This window comes from Crocodylus siamensis, chromosome 1 (assembly GCF_052110815.1).
Source record: "Crocodylus siamensis isolate JL-2025a chromosome 1, ASM5211081v1, whole genome shotgun sequence".
Classification (NCBI taxonomy): Eukaryota; Metazoa; Chordata; order Crocodylia; family Crocodylidae; genus Crocodylus; species Crocodylus siamensis.
Window position 1 is genome coordinate 153107613 of NC_143395.1, and position 23529 is coordinate 153131141.

General features: G+C 48.4%; 1 protein-coding gene across 4 annotated transcripts in view; it reads right to left on the minus strand.

Annotated features, from left to right (window-relative positions):
• XPO5 (exportin 5) overlaps positions 1 to 23529 on the minus strand; it is a 37927-nt gene that overhangs the window by 2671 nt on the left and 11727 nt on the right. For all 4 annotated transcript variants that reach the window (XM_090046049.1, XM_090046039.1, XM_090046031.1 and 1 more), the window contains 18 exons: positions 22677 to 22805; positions 21480 to 21595; positions 20371 to 20526; positions 19934 to 19975; positions 19220 to 19309; positions 16726 to 16925; positions 15244 to 15343; positions 13924 to 14105; positions 8752 to 8852; positions 7434 to 7530; positions 6822 to 6958; positions 5906 to 6003; positions 5256 to 5302; positions 4570 to 4664; positions 3506 to 3568; positions 2847 to 2929; positions 2311 to 2418; positions 54 to 191 (listed from right to left, as the gene is read on the minus strand). In XM_090046049.1, the coding sequence (XP_089902175.1) occupies positions 54 to 191; positions 2311 to 2418; positions 2847 to 2929; positions 3506 to 3568; positions 4570 to 4664; positions 5256 to 5302; positions 5906 to 6003; positions 6822 to 6958; positions 7434 to 7530; positions 8752 to 8852; positions 13924 to 14105; positions 15244 to 15343; positions 16726 to 16925; positions 19220 to 19309; positions 19934 to 19975; positions 20371 to 20526; positions 21480 to 21595; positions 22677 to 22805 (1982 nt within the window). The remainder of the gene's footprint in view (positions 1 to 53; positions 192 to 2310; positions 2419 to 2846; positions 2930 to 3505; positions 3569 to 4569; positions 4665 to 5255; positions 5303 to 5905; positions 6004 to 6821; positions 6959 to 7433; positions 7531 to 8751; positions 8853 to 13923; positions 14106 to 15243; positions 15344 to 16725; positions 16926 to 19219; positions 19310 to 19933; positions 19976 to 20370; positions 20527 to 21479; positions 21596 to 22676; positions 22806 to 23529) is intronic.

A 23529-nucleotide genomic window follows, 5' to 3' on the forward strand; every position in this document is an offset into this window, starting at 1 on the left:
AAACCTAGTATCAGAGCAAGGGGCTCCCCTTCTCCCCACCCCAGGTTCCTTACCAAAGCCTCATAGATCTGGAAGGCCAGGTGGACGAGAGCTGCCATGCAACCATCGTGCTGCCCATGTGTCTGTAATCCTTTCAGCACACTTGTAAAGAACCAAGTCACTGCATCAGGGATCAGGTTCCCAGTAAGCACCTGCGACAGTTAATAGAAGAGATTCCGGGTATCTACAGTGTCCTCCACCAAGCAAGTTATGGAAATAGGCAAAATGAGGGAAGATGGGGGAAACAGGCTGGAAGCAGACAGTTGTTCCTGGCAGGGATGAACTGATAGAGATTTTCTGGGCCAATACCGATAGCCGATTTTTAAGGAGTCATACGATCCGTTTTCTGATATGCAGTCTGGCAGCTTGAAAAGTAGTGTCCGGCTGGTAAGCCTGTTGTGGTGGAAGTGGGGGAGTGGGGAAAGAAGGAGCAGGGGGAGGGGAGGGGAGGGGGGGCAGACTGAGGCCGCCCCATGGTGACGGAGGGAGTGGGGTTGCAGCAGGAGCTGCTCAGCCAGGCCAGGGCAGGGCGGGGCACAACATGGAGCCGCAGCTCATGGGTGGAGGGGGGAAGGTGGCTCCAGCCCTGCACACACCTGGGGTGGAGGGGGTGGGAGGGGTGTGCATGTGCCCCCGGATCTGCATGCAGTACAGGGCGGGCTGCTGCTACGGGCTGGGTCCAAGGCTGTACCAGGCTCTTCCTGGAAGGGGCTGGTTTGGGCAGAAGGCAGCTATGCTGGGAAGGGGGGAACTGCAGGGGGATGCTGCATTCACCCCTAAATTCGCCATAGTTCCCCCAACCCTCCTCCCAGCACCACTGCCTGCCCTGCCCCGAGCACAGCCTGGCCCAGCCCTGGCCGCAGCAGCAGCCGCCTTCACCCTGCGCAGATCTGGGGGGCACATGACCCTCCATGCCTTCCTGGGGTGCACGGAGTGGTCTGAGCTGCCTCCGCCTCCTCCCTCCCCATTGAACTGTGGCTCCATCCTGTGCCCCGCCCTGCATGAGCAGCGCCAGCACCTGCCCCTGCCCCAACCCCAGTCCCACTCCTTTCCTCATTGCCTCAATCTGCGCGCCCCCCACCCCCATGCCCTTTCCCCTTCTACCACAATGGATTTATCAGCTGGGTGCAACTCTCCATGCTGCCAGGCTGCGGTTTTGCTGCCACCGATGTGCTGCGCTGTGGCTGCGTACATGCATGGGGCATTTATCAGCCACATGACCAGCTACATCAGGCAAAAAAAGTCAATTTCCGATAGCCAATTTTCTTTATACTGGTGCTGATCTGATACTGGACCGATGTTTCAATCCACCTCTAGTTCCTGGTCATGTGGTGCTGCACTGTGAGTTCCTCTGCCCAGTTTTACTTCTGTCAGCTCTTAAAAGATTTGCTGGTGAATAAATGGATAACTACAGCAATTGCTGTTCAATGGCCTTTTATGCTTTGTTGTCCCTTACAACTAACAGTTACACTACATCCTTACAATCTGTCCGAACACAAATAATTATAAGGAAATCCCACATGTAACAGATCAATTCTCTCTCTCTCTCAGATAAGCCACTGAATGAATGATCTAATATGGTCAATATACCTCAAAGTAAAATGTGCTTAATTTGAAACAACAAAAATCCCTATGTTGTCATTTGCCAGAGTACAAAAACATTCCACAAATTTCAAACATTGTGATAAATTGTGTTGCAAATGTAAATCTCTTTCCACACACAGCTCAATCTTTTCATTATTCAGTGAACCAGTTTTTGAATTCCATTTTTTCAGGTTTTGGGCAATAAACCAAAATATTGGAGGCTGGATGAACACCTTGCTGGGGTCGTTTGACCCCAGTACTTTTTCCTGCTATGGCAGGGGGTAGGACTTGATGATCTGCTCAGGTCCCTTCCAACCCTACCAACTATGAAACTATGCTAAAGACCAATATACAGATACTCAGGTGACATTTCCTTGAATAGGAAGTGAAAGTTTTTGTCTTACAGGAAAACACAGAACTAAAAACATGCACATAACCAGTAAGCAATGAAGTGGAATCTACTGTATGAGCATGGAGCCAAGATACCAGCACAAGTCAGGCCTGCTCTTCCTGTCCCAAGGGAGAAAACATCCAGCCATCATTCAGACTGAAGATGGAACCTGAGCACAAAGGTAAAGTGGACAGCAAGGGAAGGGCACCCTGCTTTCTCACCTGAGCATAGAGCCTCCACGCTTGCCTCTCCATCAACAATCCCCTCTCCCATTCTACTCTCTGTGCGAAAAGTACCTGTTTGAGCAATGGCCAGCAAAGCTGTGTGGTGGTCCTTTGGCAGGACAGGGTATCTTTCCAGGAGAGGGATGTGTAGGAAGTGATCAGCAGAGCAGTGCAGACATCCTGGAAAGGAGGCGGGGAAAGACAGGTCAGTGGAAGCTAGAGGTTTTGTTTTGGAGGGAGGCAGAAGGGCATTTAGAGAACCCCCACATGGGACTGGACAGCTCAGTTTCATTCTCTATTTGAAGGCAAAAAGCATGCCAGGCCCCTCAGCCATCCACTCAGTTCCACTCTGTGCCCAAGAGAGGATCCACCATGTACCTGGGCAGCCCGTGAGAGCTGCAACAAGCAAACTTGCTGCAGCAAAGGCAAGTGGGTTTGAGTAGGCACCAAAACAGCCCCACCCAACTCTCACCAGCTGCTACTGCTGCTTGGAAGCCAGCACAAATAATTCTCAGACAAAGTGTGACTGTGACAAATTAAAGATGCCTACAGCAGGTAGTTTGAGAAAGAGGTGGGGGGGAAGCAGCCAACAGCTCCCCATGCCTTACCTCTTGCTTCATCAAACACTTTCCCAGCTCAGTGAGCTCGGCGCTGGCAGGTGGAGTCACATCTGTAGACATCATCTCATCATCTACAAGCAGAGATAAGGCAGCTGCATGAACACTTCACTCCTCAGAAAGGGGTGACACAAGTAAGGCTCAGTCTAGGCCCCTTACCTAACCCACCTCTACATAGGGGAGAAAGGGCTTCCCCAATTCTTCCTGTTCTCCCAGCTAGGATGGAAGCCCTGCTGCCAGACCCTCCTTCCTCACCAAGCAAAAGAGGTCATCTGAGTAGGGTTAATTCCTAACAAGGCATTAACAAGCTGTTTGAAGATGGCTTGCTTAGTGTGCTGGGGTTGGGAAAGGCAGCATCCATCCTTGAAGGGCTGGGAGGAGGAAGCCTTCTCCTCAGTACTGCAAGTCAGATCCCAAGTACTTGAATTTCTGCAAAGCTTTTACAGGAAAATGTCAACTTCTGGGGCTAAGACTGAGTTCCTTCAAAGCTTTGGAGAAGAACCACCCAAGGCAGGACTCGAGGACCCTTACCAAGCTCTGTACAGAACCTCAAAAGAGAAGCCACAAACTTGTGAAAGATCAGCATCAAGCTAGGAAGTAGTTGTGTGCACTATTTGTGGGGAGTGGATGCAGCAGGGCAGGTTACTCACCATCTCCATCTGCAGTGGCAGAAGTGTTGTGCTCAGCGCCCTTCTTTGAAACACAGCAAACAGCTGCAAAGAGAAGCACAGATCAGAAGAGCAGCAGTGGGGGAGACATTAGTGCAGAACCTACTAGGATCATCCTGCTCACTCTTGTGGGGCCATGGCAGCTTTATTCTCTCCCAGCATTTCCCAAACTTCATTATCCACATGATGGTGGAGTCAGAGGCTGTGTTGACTCAGAAGTGCACGCATCTGTCAGTGCAGTGCCTCCCTCCACCGCAAATCCTGTAGCCTCATACTAGAACAGTGGGGTTATGGAGTAAATGCTACAGATTTACTGAACCACAAAGAAGGCTCTAAAGCAAAATTATCTAGTGTTTGGACTCTGCCTGGGATGTAGCAGCTTAAAGGGATGAAGCCAATCAGGAAAGGAGTGACAAAACAGCTCCTTCAAAGCTTGTAATCCTTTGATCTTGCCTAGGACTAGATGATCTCAAAGTCCCTTCCAGTTCTGGGCTTCATGGCATTTAATTTCCTCAGATTCTGAGCTCAAAATTACACTGTGGTGCATATAAAGCTCTCAGCCTAAGTGAGTGGCAGAACAAAGAATAAGAGACAGGGCTCTTCTAGCACCTAGTAAGAAACATCGTCAGCCCTGGCAGCAAGATGCCCCAAGCCCTACCTTCTGCTCTTGCAAGTGCCAATATAGTCAGGCTGGCAAGGGATGCACCCATCTCGTGTGTCATGAGACACCAATCTGGAACTAAGAGTCAAAGAGGGACTATCTTCAACAGGGACAAAAACATCCAGGGGGATAACAGTTAATACTAGCAGGAAGAGAAGTTGGGAAGGAGACAAAAAGCCAGTGCTTCGGGGATCTGGAACTGATCTCTATTATTTGGGTTTAATGGGAGCCTCTTTCATCTGCTTTCCATGCTGTTACTTTCTTTTCACGTATTTTGCTACTGGCTACTGGTCCCTGGATCCAATACAGTTCCAAAGTCCAGGTGGTTCTTTTCCAGGATGGGACGCCTCAAGCAAAACCTTGCTCCCAGCCTTGTTTCACTTACTGATAAGGTCCATGACTTCCCGGGTCAGCAGCCTGACCAGCTGCTCCTCAAGCATCTCCTGAGACTCAGGGTTGTCATCTGCTGTGTCTTCCTCACTAGCAGAAGAGAAAGAGTTTAGGAGAAGGCTGTGGGGAGAGGGCAGCAGCATCTCAGGGTGCCTACTTTGGGCAAAGACAAGGAAATGATTTAGCAGGTCAGACTGGATCATACCCAGGATAAATATAAGGAGGGGACAGCTTCTCCTAAGATCAAGGAGTAATAAAGACCATTGCTCTCTGAGGGAAGTAGCAATGTGGGGCTGATGGACCAGTGCTACTCAGCACTCTTGGATACTCAGGTTCATGGAGAAGCACCAAAGGCAGTTTTCCCTTCCATGGTCCTACACCTCAAGATTCACACAACATCCCCCTCCCTGAGCTGCTCACTTGCACACCCTCCCATTAACAGTAAGCCCAATGGCAAGGTTCCTGTGCTGCAGGCTCAAGCCAAAGGCCCAGCCCCACTGTCTTGGTCCCCTCTCTCTGCAGGAGACATCACCAGTGCCACCACCCCAATTGGGAAGGCTGAACTTGACTCCATTTGGAGCATGTCAATGCTGCTCTTGGGTTGGTGTCATCTCTAAGCACAGCTGGCTGGAGGCAAAGGGCCAAGTGGGTCTTAGCACCGGAGTCCTCCATGTTCCTTACCAAAGCATGCTTCGCTGGTTGATGACCTGCCATTTCTGGGACAGCCTCTGCAAAACACCAAGACGAAGTGGGGGAAAGGGAGAGAAAGGGAGGAGTCACCAACTTCTTGAGAAGCCATCCCTGAAACACTGTGGACAAGCCCAAGTACCATTCACCAGACAAGGGCCAAAAGAAAAGCAACTGTACTACCAGCAGTGGCCCTCTGAACCATAAGGTTGGACCAAGGGAGCTATAAGCATGATTTCTTTCAGGCATGACTGTGCACAGGCCAGAAGCCCAGCAACAATCCCTCAAAAGTGGCTGGGAAGCTGGGGAGGCTGTGCTGGGTGTAGAATTCTTGGAGTGAGGGAGAGGGAGGATGTGTAGGCCTGGCAACACAGGAAACTGGCTAAAACTATAGGGTCAAACCCATTGGAGCCTAGAAACCCATAGCAAGGATCTGAGTTTTAATAAGCCAGGGTAGGGGTGCAACTGGGCACAGCAGCCCAGCATTCTACACACTGAAGAAGCCAGTGATCAACCCTCTAGGCGCTGTCCCCTACCCAAATGGCTCTGAAGTTGGAGCTGAATGGACCCTTTCCCACTTTGACAAGGGAGCCGTGACTCCTCAGCAGCACAAAGAGACACACACTTAATACACAGTTTCTTACCACATGCAAATAGGTGAAGAGTGGTCCAAGGATAGGGCAGACAAGGGTCTCGTAGTACTCTGCCGGGCAGGAGAGCACCAAGGGCTTTACAAACACGCCTGTACAAGCTGCTTAAGGGAAATACATAGCATGCGAATCTTAAAGACAATGCAACCCACATACCAGTTCATACCACTGCTGTGCAGCAGGGAGCGCATGGGTCCTGGCATGCTGTGCTCTATCTGGTATGTGGTGGAGGCCCATGCCTTCTGTTCCTTTGGTAGATAGACTTGTTGACAACAGCTAGATCACCATTCAGCTGAGCAGAATCACAGTGATGTAACACCAGATTATTGTACTTGGAACAATGCCAGTGACTGAGGTGAAAGCAGGACCAGAGCAGGCTTACCTAGACCCTCTTACCATTACCTCTGACCAGTGTCTGGAGGGACCAGTGATAAGATCTGAGGGGGTTAGACTTCCTGCCCAGAAGTAAGAGGATCAGTGCCAGCTATTGTGCTTGCTTTGAGAAGAGGTCACTGACTGGAAACTAGACAGCAAGCCCCAAGATCACTGGAGCCAGTCAGAGGATTTATTCTTTTTCCAGCATCCTAAATGAAGTACCCTCCCAAATACAGGTCACCAAAGAGGCTCTCCTTCTTGCAGTCTGTCCAGCACAACTTCTTTGCATCACCATCTGTGCTAAAGTCATTCCAAATTGTGCTTTCCCTGCTCACTCTATTAGGACAGTCCTAGTTGTGAACTGACGGACTCAGACATGGGCCTTGTTTAGTAATTAGCTCCTACTCCTTTGACTGCCCAGCCTTCAAGAACAGGATGGGTGGCCATAATGCTGGCACCAATTTGGAAAGGGGAGCCCTCTGTCACATATGCAGCAGCTTCCCCAGGCTGTCCAGAGGCCAAAGAAAAAGGATACGAAGCATGGGACGTAACCTGTAGTCAGGAATATTGTTGAGGTTGATGAAGGCTGAGGTGAGGAGTTGGCTGGCCAGGCCTTCAACGGTGTAGAAATCCTGCTGCATGGATGGGCCAGCATTTCCCAAGACGTGGAAACTACAATGGAAAACAATGTATAAGGTAACTGAGCTGGACAATGGGTTTGTCAGCTCCCTCCTAGCAAAAGCTGGAAGTGCTGTGGCTCCACAGAGGCATTTCTGAATGTGTGTCGTAGGCACTTGCAAAATAACTACCGCGCAAGTATCAGGGCAATGTACTTCTGAGCACTGATGCTACTGACCCTGAAAAAGGGCACACTAGGCCAGGGTATTCTACAAGCATTTCAGCAGGACTAACTTACAGTGGAAGAACTCCCAGCAGACTTGGCAACCTGGAATTCTTTTCTGGCAGTTATGTTGCAGGTACATATAGGAGAGTGAGTGCAACGTGTTTCCTCATTGCTTAGGGGCACTTGGGCATCAAGTGAACATAGATGCTGGCAGGCGGTTGAGGTCACAGTGCCAGTCCCTCTCTAGAATAGTGGGTTCCAGTGAATCAGTGCAACTGTGTGGAATATCTCTATCACTCTTACCAGTTGTCATACAGGGTACAGAAGAAGCCCTGCATCCTTTCTAGAACAGTTTTGTAAACAGGAGAGTCATAAAGCTCCAGCAAAGGCTGAGGGAGACCTGAGGAGAGAGAGAAATCAAGTACATGAGCCAAGCTGCCTTCACAGACAAAGCCCATTCAGGGAGGCTTGGCTCTGAGATAAGCACCAAGTGAGAAATCACCAGGACCACGGCAAACCAACAAAGGATCCTCTGCTCTCAGGTAAGTTGTTTATGTGGACAGTACTACACTCCTCCTGCCACCAGGGAACTGGGCTGGGCACCTGCTCAATTCAACTTGGCTGCATCCAGCAGGTGGAGGGCACAGCTACCTCAGATCTCCTCAGTGAAAAGGCAGCAAGAATGTGAAGCTCCTCACAGCTGCATCAGTACCTCTTCGCTCCTCCAAACAGGCTGACAGGACCAGATGTTCAAACTAATCCGTAAGAAAACCTGCCAGTGTTGCAATCTTCTTTCAGCAGCCTCTCCCTGAGGTTAATTATGGGGATTGGCTAAACTCACTGGGTGTATGTTACTGATACTGACTGAGGTCATGCCTGTGTTGTTCTAGGTGGTGTTACACACCACCAGACACAATCTCTCCCCTGAAGATTTATAGTTAAAACAGACAAGACAGAGAAGGGAAAAGAGCACCCTCATTTCAGAGTCACAGGAAAACAAGAAACAACTTATTCAGGGTCCCAGAGCACCTGTGGCAGAGGATGAAACTGAATTTGAGTCTCCCGAGTCCTAGCTCAGGGGCAAGGCCATTTTTTTTATTTGGGTAGATCATACTGCCCGAGGCAGCTCACATCTTTGGAATCAGGTTCTGACAAACCCTACTCATAATAAAGCGTTTGGAAATGACCACTGAGCCAGGCTGCAGGCCTTTGCCTGAAGTTCTTCAGACATCAGGCTCTGGCACCAGTGGTAGCTAATGCGACTGTGGAGCACTGCTCTAATTACAACAGCACACACACATCTAGCCTCGTCTGTGTAGCAGAATGAACATAAGCTGGGGGATCAACTCATACCAAGCAGCAGCGACTTCTCCACAGCTGAGATGGGTGGGCTGGGGTGAGGGGGGAGATGTCTGGTATCTCTTCACAAGGGTAAACTGGGTGGGAGGCTGGATTCAGACATCACTAGTATAAAGATGTTTCATGAAAAGGAATAAATTAAAAAGTCAGAGCCGACAAACAGGAACTGGATTTCTGGCCCCTTCCAGCTGCTTCATTTGAATGCAAAGCTGTCTTCCTAGGGAAGCTACCCAAAGGGTCCCCCTAAGGAAGAGCCCTTTACCTAGGATGGCATTCTTCTCCACTTCCAGCATGTCCAAGGCCTTTGCAAAAGTGTCCCCCAGCTTTGCCACCACCTCCGGCATGTAGAGATTGTTGTGAGTCCTGAAAAAGAAGAGAGCAGTTCATACTTGCACAAGCGAAGCCCCTTTGTACTTGACAGTGGGATCCTCCTCCTTCAGCCTGTGAACAAGCTCCTCTGTGGCAGGTGATGAGGAAGGAGAGACCAAGCACTTGTGCATGGGATCCCCCTTCCCCACCTGGGAAAATACTGGGGACACTTCTCCCCCAGAGGTAGAGACCTGGAGAGACTCCACCTTGTGTCCTGGAGCTCCCAGCTGCCCACTCGCATGTCCGACTGCTCAGGCCACGCCCTTCTGAGTGTGGGCGGCAAAGACTCCCAACAAGTCTCCAGCTGAAACTGGCAGCAGCTCGTTGGCTTGGCCAGAGGGACCGGAGAGCAGATTTAAAACCCCACCGTTCCATTTCTAGCAAGATTCCCTGCGCCTGCTGCCCCTGCTCCGAAATACACACACTGCCCCTCGGGGATGGGTCACAGTCCCCAGAATGGCAGGCGGCACCGGAGGAACTCTAGGGAGCACCATGGCCTAATGTACACGTTGCTAGTGGCGGAGACACACGCCCCTGGACAATGCATCTGACTGGGAAGAGTTCTGCGTAACCAGGAGACAGCCACATGGTCTGCTCTCTTTGAGGGACACCAATTCAGCCAAGGGTGGTTGGTTTTTGCCATCCAGGCCAAAATGAGTCCCTCCCTTAACCAGGGTCATAACTCTCAAGAGCTTGCCTCAGCAGGGTGTCTCTCTCACCTACCTCGCTCTCCTTTGAGACCTCAGACCTCCACTCTGGGTGTCGACAGCTGCACACAGCACAAATCCTGCAGCCAAACGGCCCAACAGCCTCCGTCAAAACTGCAATGCCATTGTACCTGCTGCTAGAGGTGATCAAGGGCAACTCAGTATCAACCCCTAGAGCAGCGTTTCCCAAAGCGTGAGGCGCAAAGGACTGGCAGGGGGAGGGGGACAGGGGCAGACCTCTGCTGTTCTCCAGAGTTTTGGACCTCATTTGTTTTTTTTGTTAAAGAGTCTCTAGTTGTCATGACTGTGAAGCAACACCAATGCACCAGTGCCGGCCTGAGCTTGCAGAGGGCCTGAACTGACTCCAAACTATCCTGTTCCTCTTACTGAGCACTAACAGACCCCAAGTGTCTGCACTGTTAACTACTTCACTCTGTCCTACTGTAGAGAAGGACAGTAAAATTCTGTGTGAAGACCTATATAACCTACTGACTGACCCATCTGGAGTAGGACTACCACCCCAGGATGGATCTCAAAGAGGCACAGTAATTTTGTTTTCCTGGTAAGGGTTTCAGCTTTCAAGTTTGGGAAACGCTGCCCTACAGGTTCAGAGAGCTATGTACCCCTGCTTGAGGCTATACTATGACCACAACCACCACTGATATGAGGACACCTTTACTCAGTCACCCTTTGTGTGTCTCCAGCCTGTTTTATGCTAGTAAAGGCTGAACTTTGCATAATGGGAAGGAAGGTCCTGCTTCTTATATCACAATGTATCAAATGCATGATGATGGAATTGGCCACTAGTCCTGTAGAGTGGCTTTGCTCTGATCAAAGCAGCTGGCTAGCTGGTCCCACTGAGGAGAGATCATTGCACCCTGCAGCTTGCTGCCACGAGTCTCACCTTAAAACATACTCTCAGGTTAGTAGTAAACCTGCATAGGTAGATGCTCAGTCAGAGGGTTCAGCAAAGCTGCAGCAGTAACTGAAGTTAGTGGGACCAAACTGCTCAGCCACCGGGCATAGTTAGAAGGCAGCCACCAGATATGAAAAGGTCAGGACACTCAGACTGAGCACTGAGTACTGTCACCGTATAAAAAGGGACCTCTGGGAAATCCAGTGCCCAGGAAAACATGGAAAATGACATTCAAGAGAGAAACATTTACAGCCCAGCAATAACACAGAAAAAGGATATGGCAGGGAAAGGGGGGGGTGTATATTTTCAGAGAGAATCACAGCTCTGTTAAGCAAGCTGGAAGCATCTCTGATAACAAGATGTTGCCTGCTAGGCTAGAGGATGAGCCTTTCAGAACTTCCTGGGAGTCTGCGGTGAAAAAAAAAAAAAAAATGTCTTAACCCAGAAGTGGAACTGTCTATATTAGAAAAATCAGAGATAGTTGTATCTATAGAGCCAGGCCACTGCAGATATTAATGTTGTGTACGACCAGCATCTTGTCAAGCTGGGTTCAGAAAAAGCCCCCAGTTTGTGCAGGACTCCTGATAAACCTAGTTGGTTTGTTCAGATCCCAGGCACTGGGGATGATGCTGGGTGAGTCGGTCTATTCAGCTGCTGATGCCAAGACATTCTGATACCACAGAACTTGCCTTTTATTTAGGCTCAAACCCAGAAGAGAAAGCAAGAACATCACAAAAACCGTAAGCCAAAAAGCTGGGGAAGCAGCTGGATAAACTGAAATACCACAGAGGACAAGAAGTGCTATCAAACATCGAGCTGCAAACAATTAACAGAGTAACTTCAAGTTCATTCAACAATTGGACATCCACTGTGAAAGCAACAGGCAAATTAGGTCAAGCACAAAAAGACCAGCTGTTAGAGGCATCCTTACACTGCCTGTATCTCTTAAGGTGCACACATGAACTGCTGCAGAGTTACCCTGTTATCTGAGCTCCCTGGCCATCTCGGAGGTCATGGCCAAGACCAAGGAGCTATTACACACACTACTTACCTTGGTATCAACCCACTGATTACTCACACTTTCCCTGTGTCTCCTCCCCTAGATGGCCTAAAGCACCACACAAGGGACTCAGAAAGAAGTAAGCACAACCATTTACAGTGGAGAACATCCCCAGCTTCATAGGAGCTTCTTTACTTACAGTTCAATTCAGCTGCTCAGGAGAATTTGTGAGGCTGCTTCTTGCAGATCCAGTCAGCCAGTGCATCCTGTGAGACCTCCAAGCCCCTGGCATTAGCCCCTTTCCCTCAGCAGCACTGTAACACTGCAGAAACTAGCTGGCTTTCCCTGCAAGTTGGCCTTTAGATCCAATGCTATGCAATGTACCCAAGCATAAAGTCAGCTACTGTCCTGAAGCTGCAACTACCACACAAGGCAGCCATGCTTGGCCCTAGTGCAGTACTTCTAATATCCACACAGAAGCTTCTCAAGACTTCAGAGGCCTTTGTGTGAACACGTGAACCTGTACATGTAGCAAAACCCTCCTGGACAACAGAAACAATGCCAGAGGGAAAGAGAGCACAGGCTCTCTGCTTTCCTGGAAGCTTCAATACTGCTTTTGCCCAAAAGCTCTGCCGATTTATGACAGCTGGATGTCCTTACACCTGGCAACTACCCTGTAGAGCAGGGCCTCATTCTTCTGTGCTCAGTGAAGCCAGATGCAAGGCAGGAGGCTGGGCACGTTCACTACTTTAACCATGTTGAACCCCACATTGAAAGAGTGCCAACCTTTATAAAACTCTCCTGGGAAACAGGGTCTGGGAACCTTAGAGGATCAAGTACAAGCCACAACCTATTGCTCAGAAAAGCCTAAAATAAAAGGCCCCAGTCTGTAACAGAGAAGCCTGAATGACAACACCAATCTGCTGCCTCAGAACACACCATGGGAGCCATGTTCCTAGTGCTAGAGAAGGTACACTAGTCATAGAGCACAGCCTGTGTGTCTCCTTGCAAAAGGAGGCAAGAATAGGACCTAGATGGATGAGGGTGGAATTTAGTTTCTTAGGCTGCTCATAACAGGTATCCCCTAAGGTCTTTAACATACTAATTTTGGGAGTAGTGACTGTGTGGGCAAACAGGTCCCTCATCTGTGGCCATAACAACCTGCTGTAAGGCAGGGGAACACTAACTGGGATGCTGTTTTATTGAATTTCACAGCTATGGTGATGTGTAAGCTTTAGTCACTAAAATGTGCTCAGCTGTACACAAATCACTGAACAAGACTGTCTCTGCCCAGAAAGCTCACAACTTGCCACAAGAATTGATCCATGGGATCCCTGACCTATGCAACCAAAAGGCAAATCATATGAGACAGGGTGGATAATACTTCACCAGTAACAAACTGGATAGTTCAACCCTGCCCACAAACAAGCCACCCTAAGCCTTGTAATGAGGAGTGGATTAAGATTGTAGGAACCTGCCCCACCCCCATCTTTGCCCAGGACACTGCTTCCTACTGGAAACAGCAAGGTCCTGATTTCATGAATGACGTGCAAGTCCTGCCAAGCTGGGTACATACAATGTCCTTACAGCTAAGAGAGGATTAGACCAGTCTCTTTGGACAGTCACTTTCCAGCAATCATCTAGCTTCAGATGCAGGCAGAGGGAAATTGTCTCAGACTCTGCACAGCACCACTTCACATTATCTCTGAAGCTAGCAGTGCCTCCACAGCACAGTCCACACCTTGGTGGCTTCTTTGTAAATCCAAGGGCTGTTTTTTTCCCCTAGATACTTCAGTAATTCAAGGGCTACACTCCTGTGCTCACCTCACACACCTGAACCCTCATCTCGCTCCACATCGGCCAGTCTACAGATATATAATCATAGTGCCAGCAGGTGTCCTGCTGGTCACAGACAGCCTCAGCAGTTGCCCCCTCAAGTTTCAACAGAAGATCATGCTTCAGGCCCCCAGAATTCACATTTGGCAAATCAAACAAGCTCAACTGAGTACTGAAGAGAGAAGAGTGCAAACTCCCACTGGATGCGATGAGAGCTGGGACTGCCCTGGTGGTACCTGGAGAGGTGGCCTGGTGGGGGCTGAGGGCAGAGCAGAGACATTAGTTGAGAAACGCTTCGTTAGTTGTTGTGGCAGTTTTACGGGCAGAATCCAAGGTGGGAGTCGGGGTGGGGGTGGCAGCCCCAGCCCAAGCTCCCATTGGCTCTGATGGAATCCTGTAGGCCAGGGCAGTGAGTGCTGGGAAGGCTCAGTTTCCCCAGTCCTATTCCCCACTGAGAACAGTCAGGAACAGCATTGGTGCAGGTGCCCAAGCCTGTGCTCCCGTCGGCTTCAATGGGAGAACATGCTCAGAACGCACAACATACATGGCAATTCTGCTTTAAGAGATTTCAGTCGGCATAACTGAGGTCATATCAACTCAACCCACCTGATGAGAGCAAGCAAGTTGTCCATAAGTTTCAGGACTTGCTCAGTGCAGGGGTTACGGTAGATCGGACTACCGCTGGGTGTGCACCCGACGACAAATCCTCCAGCTGTAGCCTCTTCCAGGGCAGTGGGCCAGCGAGCCCGTTTCACAACTCCCAGAATGGTGTACACGCAAAAGCTTATCTACAGCAAGCCAGAAGACATGGAAAGAACACTTCTTAGCAACAAGGCTAAAGACGACCTTGTTACCCATCTTCTCTCCCAGGAACTTTTCACAACAGGATGGCCTGCCACCACTGGTCCAACCCTGTGAGATGCGGCATGCTACTCTAATATCTTCTGAAGTCTGCAATAACCTTTTGTCCCTCTGGCAGAGGTCAGGAACTTCTTATAGGACAAAGTATCAATGCAGAAGATCTTGCAGAGTTCAAGGAACCACATAGGGTATCTTCTAAAAGGAAATGTTTAAGGCTTCAGTCTTTCATTTCCATCACACGTGACAATTCAATTGAAAGATCCATTTTCATAACAATGGTCTAAGTGAGAATTAGCATCAAGCAAAATTCTGAAGTTTGCATTCTGATATCATCTACAGCCCCAAGGATGGTACTTACCAATCAAATCCAAGAATGGCACCTATTGCAGCCACTAGATTGTACAAAGCCATGCCCCCGATATGTATTTTAGTTAGATCAGGGGCAGGCAATTATTTCAGGTGGAGGGCCACTTACTGAGTTCTGGCAAGCCATCGAGGGTCGTACGAGAGGCAGCCAGGGGCAGATGACTATAAATTTTCTAAATTTTTTAGGGTTTTGGGCCAGGCCAGATAGAATAGCCTGGTGGACTGCATCTGGCCTATAGGCCACATTTTGCCCATCCCTGAATTAGACGCTGTGCCATATAAAATCACAACTCACGATACTCCATTTCCCCAAACACCCAGCATTAATCTGACAGCACCAGAAAGAACCTGAGCCACACCAAGTATAAAGATTTAAGGACCAGGAACAGAGGAAAATTCCATTCTAGAAGAGGTACAGATCATCTCTGGAACCTACGTGTCAGCTAGGGAAGGGTAAAGGGTAAAATGGAAAACTCCATCCTGTGGAGCCAGCTCATCTTATATGACCCACAATTGTTTGCTTGAGCTGAAGAGTCTGAAACCATTCTGCAGCACAAACAGGCCGAATCCAACAGAAGGGGGACAGTAGGCCTTGCCCAAGGCCCTGCCCAAGAGGCAGGATAGGTAAGTGCATGTACAATGCAGGGAGGTTATACATCTCTTCCAAGGCCCAAGGCTCCTTAGATAATGGATACTCACTCTGGAGCGGTTCAGACCACTGGGATCTTCCAAGATTGGGTCAGTGATTTTGTTATCAGCACCCACGTATGAGATGAAAGATTCAGGATCTGATAGGACTCTGAGAGGAGAGAGAAACCATGGATTTTTTTCAATGTCAGCAGTCTGGCACCTGCAGTCAACACTCCTTGTGTTCTAGCACAGCTACCCAAATGACTTGTATTTTGTCATGCCTAGGCAGCCTTGATGTGAACCACAAGCTCACTGTGACAGGATCATAGGCTGGAAGGGACCTTACAAGTTCATTTAGTTCAGCCCCCTTCTCAGAGCAGGATCATCCCTGACTAAAACCATCCCACCCCGATGTCTGTCCAACCAGCTCTTGAAAACTTTCAAGGATTGCAATTTCATAACTTCTTTAGGTAGCCTGTTCCAATGCTTGATCACCCTTATAGTCAGAAAGTTCCTCCTAATCTCCAACCTAAATTCCCTCTGTTGTAGCTTGAGACCATTGCTCCTAGTCCTGTCACCTATGTCCACAGTGAAAAGTCTACCTCCATCCTCTCTATAATCACCCTTCAGACATTTGAAGACAGTTATCAAATGGCAGACACTACGCAAACAGAATGACAGTCTCTGCCTCAGAGAGTGGACAATCTAAGAAGACAAGAGACAACAGATGGGTACAAAAAGATGGGGAAAAACCAAGAGATGAGGAGACCATAATGGTAAACAGGGCAGGCACTGCTCTTGGCATACCAGCATAATGGCCATGAGGTTTTAAGCATGCATCACAACAAAGGGCAGCTTTGGAAGGAGGACAGCAAATCAGATTTGAGGATATTCATGGGGAGCTTGTTCAACCAGTTTAACTGATTTAAAGCTGAACTTTAGGTGACCTTGAACTCCTATGATCAGCTCCTCCATGGTTTTTGATGAAGGTGTCCCTCCACATTGTTTATAGAGCCTCAGATCAACCAGCTGGGCTCAGGAGAGGCTGGCAGGACCAACTAGTTTTCTGTACGGTATTCAACTCTGATTTGGCTCAAGATTACAAGAACCAGCCAGCAAACACCTCTACGAACCCCCGCGTAGAGCCCTCTCCCTGGGGCCCAGAACCCTTCAGTGCAATGACTGTGGAAGTATTCTGCTTGTCTCAAGTTTCAGCAGTGCTGTTTGGTGCTCTCAGGGGTTATTTTGATCCCCTTTTCCCAGCTGTTTATAGAGTGCTGTAGACCTATGATAACTTCCTGAGCTCTCAGCTCACACAGATACCCCCAACCAACTCGAGACACTTAGCAGGACCTTGGGTGGTGGCCAAACTTCCTGAGAGCAGAGGGCTTGTGGCAAGCAATCAGTCACTATCCAGGACACAGGTGACCAGGAGACACAAGGTTGTCTTCCTTTGATGTGCACAGTCTCCAGCAGGAGAGATGTGCTACTCCCATCACCTCTGCCTGCCCTTCAGCTCTATCACAGGAACAGTTAATACAGGTCCCGTACCTCTGCATCTCTTCAGAGAGCCATAGGCTGGCTACAGGAGCCATGAGCTCCTCCAGGAAGGCCTTCTGCCGCTCATAATCCTTGAACTGGTTGCTGATGAGGACCAGGGCCTCCATGAGGGCGCACTTCTCCATCTGCGTTAGCAGCAGCTCGTTGGACAGCAGCTGCTTCACGTGGTTATACAGCATCTCAAAATTTGGCTGGAACACACCCACCCAAAACAGGACAGCATCATGTACATGGTGTGGTGAGGAACCTGACTGGCATTGCTGCACTCATGTTTGGGGAGCCCAGGCAAACCAGAGTGCACCATATTCCCAGAAAACAAAGCAGTGGAAATAGCTGGTGAATGGGGCTGACTGACATGCCCTCTCTCTCAAGAAGAGTCCGTCCCCTGCTGTGATCTTCAAGCCTTTTCATAGTTTCATAGTTAGTAGGGTTGGAAGGGACCTGAGCAGACAGTCGAGTCCAACCCCCTGCCATGGCAGGAAAAAGTACTGGGGTCAAGCGACCCCAGCAAGGTGACTGTCAAGCCTTGTCTTAAAGACCCCCAAGGTAGGAGCTAGCACCACTTCTCTTGGAAGTTGGTTCCAGATCCTAGCCGCCCTGACAGTGAAGTAGCGCCTCCTGATGTCTAATCTGAATGTAGCCTCTGCCAGCTTGCGACCGTTATTTCTGGTCACTCGTGGTAGTGCTCAGGGGAACAGGGACTCCCCCAATGCCTGCTGGTCCCCTCTGACTAGTTTGTAACAGGCCACTAGATCCCCCCTCAGCCTTCTCTTGTGGAGGCTGAACAGGTTCAGGTCCCATAGCCTGTCCTCGTAGGGCCTGCCCTGCTGCCCCCTGATCATGCGAGTGGCCCTCCTTTGGACCCTCTCCATGCTGTCCTCATCCCTCTTAAAGTGCAGTGCCCAGAACTGGACGCAGTACTCCAGCTGCAGCCTAGAGTGCCACATAGAGGGGGAGGATCACCTCCTTGGACCTGCTTGAGATGCATCTGTGGATGCATGACAAGGTGCGACTGGTCTTCCTGACTGCATCCCCACACTGCCAGCCCATGTTCATCTTGGCATCAATGATGACTCCAAGATCCTTTTCTGCCTCTACATTGACGAGAAGAGAGTTCCCCAGCCTGTAGGTATGGTGCTGGTTCTTCCTCCCCAGGTGCAGGACCTTGCACTTGTCAGTGTTGAATCCCATCCTATTCTCATCTGCCCACCCCTGTAACCTGTCTAGGACTGATGGTAGCCTATTCCTTCCTTCTAGCATGCCCACATCCCCCCATATCTTAGTGTTATCAGCAAATTTGAACAGGGTGCTTTTTACCCCCTCGTCCAAGTCACTGATGAAGATGTTGAACAGTGCAGGCCCGAAGACCGAGCCCTGGGGGACCCCACTGCCCACATGACCCGTCTACCACCACTCTCTGGGTGCGGCCCTCCAGCCAGTTGGCCACCCATTTGACTGTGTACAGCTTGTTCTACTCTATCCATCCATTGCTTCCTTCCACGCTCAGATCTCTCTGGGATCTCTGTTGCCCGTAACCCCTCTTATAATGGTAGTTTGAATCTGGATCAGTGCCACTGGCATCTCCCTACTCCCTGACCTGACCACCTATAGCCATGGCAGCACATTCTATATCCTACATGACTGGCAAAGAAACAAGTTGGTTTAGGACTCTCAAACGTCAGACCTTAGGATATTTCCATCATGGAAGCCTAACAAAAACATCCCCTGATGATCCAAGCAAATGGTGGCTCTGTATGTGCAGTTTCTCTCTTCACTAATTGGTCGGGTGTACCTGGCAGCTCTGCATAAGTGCCAAGGAACACTCATGGATAGGCAGTGCCAAAACCCCTCTCTCTTGGAAGCGACGATGATGGCCAAAATGTTACATGACCCCAACTAGCATGTTCAAAGGAGCAGCTTGTGTTCTCCCACAACAGGGAGGTTAATCTATAACCACAGAGCAACTGAGAGCTTCTGTGATCCCAACAAATGAAGGAACCTCAAAGGGGTGGGGAATACCAGGCAGATCACTGCAGGTTTCCAAAGTTCCAAGTCAACAACAGCACTTAAATTACAGCTCCCAGTCACAAAGCAATCCAGGCAGCAGCACTACTGGAGTCACAAGCCCAGACCTGCCAGCAGTGTGTGGTCTCTAGAAAAAACTGACTCTGGTAGGTTCAAAGAGAAAGAGTAGCTAATATTCCTTTGTAAACTCCCTGAACTGGTCCAAAAGGGAAATACCACTGCCTCTGCTCCAGACCACTTTTGCTGCCATATCAGCTAAGGAGCCAATAGGGACAGTTGATCAGTACAAAAATTAAAATATAGCCACTTTCCAGCTATTAAGCTGTTGTAGGCTTGACTTCCTCCTGCCCCTGCCCCTTCAGCTATTACTCATTATCTTACAATTGAACTCCCCATAGACCCTGGGCATGCAAATGAAGGTCAGGTGGCAGGTCCCTAGAATAACCTTTCACGTACATACCAGGACAAGCTGAGGGTAGTCCCGACACATCTTGATAATTGAGGAGCATGCGTGTCTTCTCACATTCTTTACTGCACGAGTTCTTGGGGCCTGGACAGATATAACAATATTCAAGAGACCTGGAATCAAGCTAGAGCCAACAGTCTACAAAATCTACACAACACTCTGTGCTGCAGAGCTAGGGGAAACAGACACTACCACATGTGCATCCCTAGGGATCAATTAACTCCAGCTAATCCCCCGAGGGGTTACAGCTAGTTTGAGCAGTGTCCCAACCCAGACAAGCTGTCTTCCAGTTCTGCTTCAGGGACACAAACATGCTTGATCTTATTTGTAAACAGGTTCCCAACATGCATCTTGGGCTAGCACATGAATCACAGCCACATGCTTGCTCACCATTGAAAGATGTCTGTCTACCAGATGAAATTCAATCCCTAGAAGTCTAGCATAAGACTAGGAACTAAGTGGTTTTGTTCTGGAGTTCTTCATGGGGTTGAATTTCAACCTACACACCTCCCAAGCTTCCATCAGCCCGGGCTTATTAGGCAAGACAACAAAGGAGGAGACAGCTCTTTAGGTTCTTTTCCCCTTTCCAAGAACAGACCTACAAACACAAATCTTGTTGTAGTGTTATGTCCTACCCCATTTTAGGCATTGATGGACCCTCACACAGAATGCACATGATATGAACATAGTGGGATAGTAAGGACTCACCTTACTTTCTTCTATCACTTCAAAGGTCACCGAGGCAAAGAGCTGAGGGACAAGGGGAAAAATGAAATCAATCCTTACATCTGGAATTCACTCCTGTACCTGGGGATTATACACTAATCACCAAGTCAATGGAGACTCTCCTTTTAAGCAAAACAATGAATTCTCACTATGACTGTAGGAGATCTTTAGCAATGCTAAGGCACTCTCGCCAGAGGCTCTCATTTAGTAGTTGAAGTCCAGGGCTGGGAATCAAATCTGGGTTTTCTGACATTGCAACAGGCTCTATCAGTTTTTCCACCTCTAACAAGAAGTATTATTCCTCTCTCAGAGAAATGTCATGAGGAAGGCGTGTGAATGAAAAACAATGCAAGGGTTACGTGGTACTACTGCTTCACCTACAGAGTAACTGATTAAGGGGTAGGCTAGATGGTGCCAACCTTTGAGAGGACTTGTGGCAGGTACTCTGGCCTGTAGGTGACAAAGGGGAAAAGTGCAGAGACGTTGGTAAGCACACAGGATAGAATGAGGGGGTCCTTTGTTTCAAAGTTCAGGACAAGCTGCAGCAGCTCTATGCCCTCATTTACTGGAATTTCCTGTGAGGAGAAATAAGGGGAGGGGGAAGAAAGAGAGCAATGGTCAGAATTCCAGCACACAGCAAACACTCCAATGTCTCCACCAAGAAGTGTGTGTGTTGACTGACACCTGTGGGTGAAGTCTTCCATTTACAAACTAGGCAAGACAAGTGGTACAAAGGCATGTGTTAATCTATATATATTTGATGGGAAACTGCTGTTGAAAGGTAGAAGATGGCATCACTATTTCTACAGTGGTCTTGAGATGTCAACTTGAAATACTTACTATTACTTCTTTTCCAGGGCATCAAAACTCCTCTCTTTTTTGCCTCCTGTCTAATGTTTTCTGGTTTAAGCCATTTTTTCTTGCCACATTTTGCTGTGACCAGAACAAACAGCTAAAATAACAAATAACCTAATCCCAGATAAAAGCCAGTGTCAAAGGTTACTAATGATTACTGCCTGTGATTTTTCAGTAACTGGGTTGCAAACAACAGAGAAGGAAACTACATTTTCCTTGCTGTTTGCTGTGCACTTGCCCCCCCGTGTTGTGCATATATAACCCTTTCTCGTTTAGTCACAAAAATCCCCACAGGATGCCATTTTAACAAACCGTGAAAGGTGCCATATAAAATACACTTGCTTTCCTGACAGGACAGACTGTTGTGACTATACCATCCTAGGGCTCTAGTCTCTGCACCAATTCCTTTCAGAACACTGCATCTAGGTACAGGACATTTTTCTGACAGTGGAATATTTCAGTGGGATTGGCTTTACCATCCTAATAGATCATCCTCCCTACACACACAGAGAGCAACTGAGACCTCTCCTAACAGAGTTCAGGATTCAGCACTGATGTATATTGTAGTTACAAGCCAGCATTTTTGCTTCATGCTGTTTGAAGAGCAATGCAGCTGGGAAACACCCACCTCAAACCAAGACAGTCCCTGGAAATAGGTTAGAGAAGTACTTACTTCCTTATCCAGAGTTCGAAACATCTGGCTGATGACACTCTCTGAGAAGAAGGTCATAGCATCCCACTGCACAAAGGAAGGTGAGAAGATGGAACAGAGACCTTCCCCTGTCTTAGCTACAAGAGAGGAAAAAAAGACCATGTGAACTGCCATGGCCCTAGGATGATCTACTTTTCCCTTCATCCCTCGAGCATGCTGCTAGCCTGTGGATCCTCTGCAAAATCCTACACTGGATGATTTTACCCACCCCATTAACAAGCACTTCAGTCTCTTCCTTCTGCAATCTTTTCCATCAGAAAGATTCATGGTTAGAGAACCCCCAAGGTGCCAAATGGTGCTTGAAGGCTATCACTTTCATAATTCAGGGAACAATTCAGCTCCTGAGTCAAATACCATTCTGGAGATATAGAGAGGAACTGATTCCAACGACTCAGAACTGAGTGGAAAAGAAAGCGATGGGTTGAATGCCCAGCACTCTCAGAGAATCACAGGAAGTCAGGGTTGAAAGGGTCCTCAGGCGGTTATGTAGTCCAACCCCCTGCTCAAAGCAGGACCATCCCCAACTAGTTCATTCCAGCCAGGCCTTTGTCAAGCCAAGCCAAGCCAAGCCAAGCCTTAAAAACGTGCAAGGATGGAGATTCTACCACTTACGTAGATAACCTGTTCCAGTGCTTCACCACCCTCCTACTGAGAAAGTTTTTCCTAATATCCAACCTAAACCTCCCTTGCTGCAACTTGAGACTACTGCTCCTTGTGTCAGTGGCACCTGGGACAGTACTAACCACAATGGGACTTGGAAGGCAGCAAATGGCCTGCTGGAGGAAAAGTGACTGGACAAAGTCCTTTGTAAGTCAGGGAAGGTAGAATTTCTCTGGATGGGGATAGGCTGGATTTTACAGAAATGACAGACCCAATCAATTCTGGCCTTTTTGTTTGAAACTGCTTTTGTTTGAAACATCTGCCTTTAAAGATACAAACCAGAACTGGGATAGGCAGGAGTCTTCCTTTCAACCAAAGGCTCTGTGGTAGGGTGTGCATAAGTAGGCTACCAAGGATTTGCCTGCAGAGACCTAGAGAAGTCTGACCTGAAAGCCAGGTCACTTTGAAGAGGCTTAAAAGATACGCACAAAAGTTTCTTCTGGTCTCTAATAGGAGCCCAAGCTCCTTTTCTTTCCTGCCCTGCTTCAGGCAACTTACAGTTCATGGCTCCAATATCAACAGGTGATGACAACTGGTACTTCAGCCACTCCCCAGCCATCTGAAAGCCAGTCTTTGGGTCCAAACGACATGCCATCCTCATCACCTCTCCCTGCTGTGCCCGGAAAGCTGCCACAGGAAATGGACAAAAAGAGGTAGGTTCAGATAATGGAAAGATGAGGTAGACGCCATTTGCAATGTTGGGGACATTTGTGGCAATTGCTTAGGCAGTGGTGCTCTGCAGAGTGAGCTCAGCACATTTAAATCCTATGACCCCAGCTGACTTCCTGCCCTTTGGGCGGGGGACTGAACTCAATGATATTCTGAGGTCCCTTCCAGCCCTAATGTCTATGAAATCTATGAAATTAATTTCAAACTGCATTCTTTAAAAAGTAAATTATAACAATATAGCTAAGGCCTGCATTTAATATAATCTGTTAAATTTATTTTAATTATAAATATTGTCAGAGAATATCTTTGCTGCCAAAGTTTTAAAGCAATTCAGACCACTGCACTGGAAATCACTGGCTAAAAATACAGAATTGGAATTTTCTGGAGCCCATGTTTTACAACAGTAACCTCTTCACAGCTTCAGAGAGAACATTTTCTCTTCATTTCAGTTCCCCCCAGATTAGCTCCAGTGAGTTACTGAAAAGCTGAGAAGAGGCAGGAATGCTTATTTTCCTCTTACAAACAATAACTAAGAACTAGGCGATGGAAGATAAGTTATCTTGTATACCAAACTGAAGGACATTAAAAAGAGCCAGCTCAATTCACTAAGTACTGACAATGCTTTCATTGTTGTTTCAGTAAATTTAACCAAAATATGTTTTGCCTTTAATACTGAGGATAT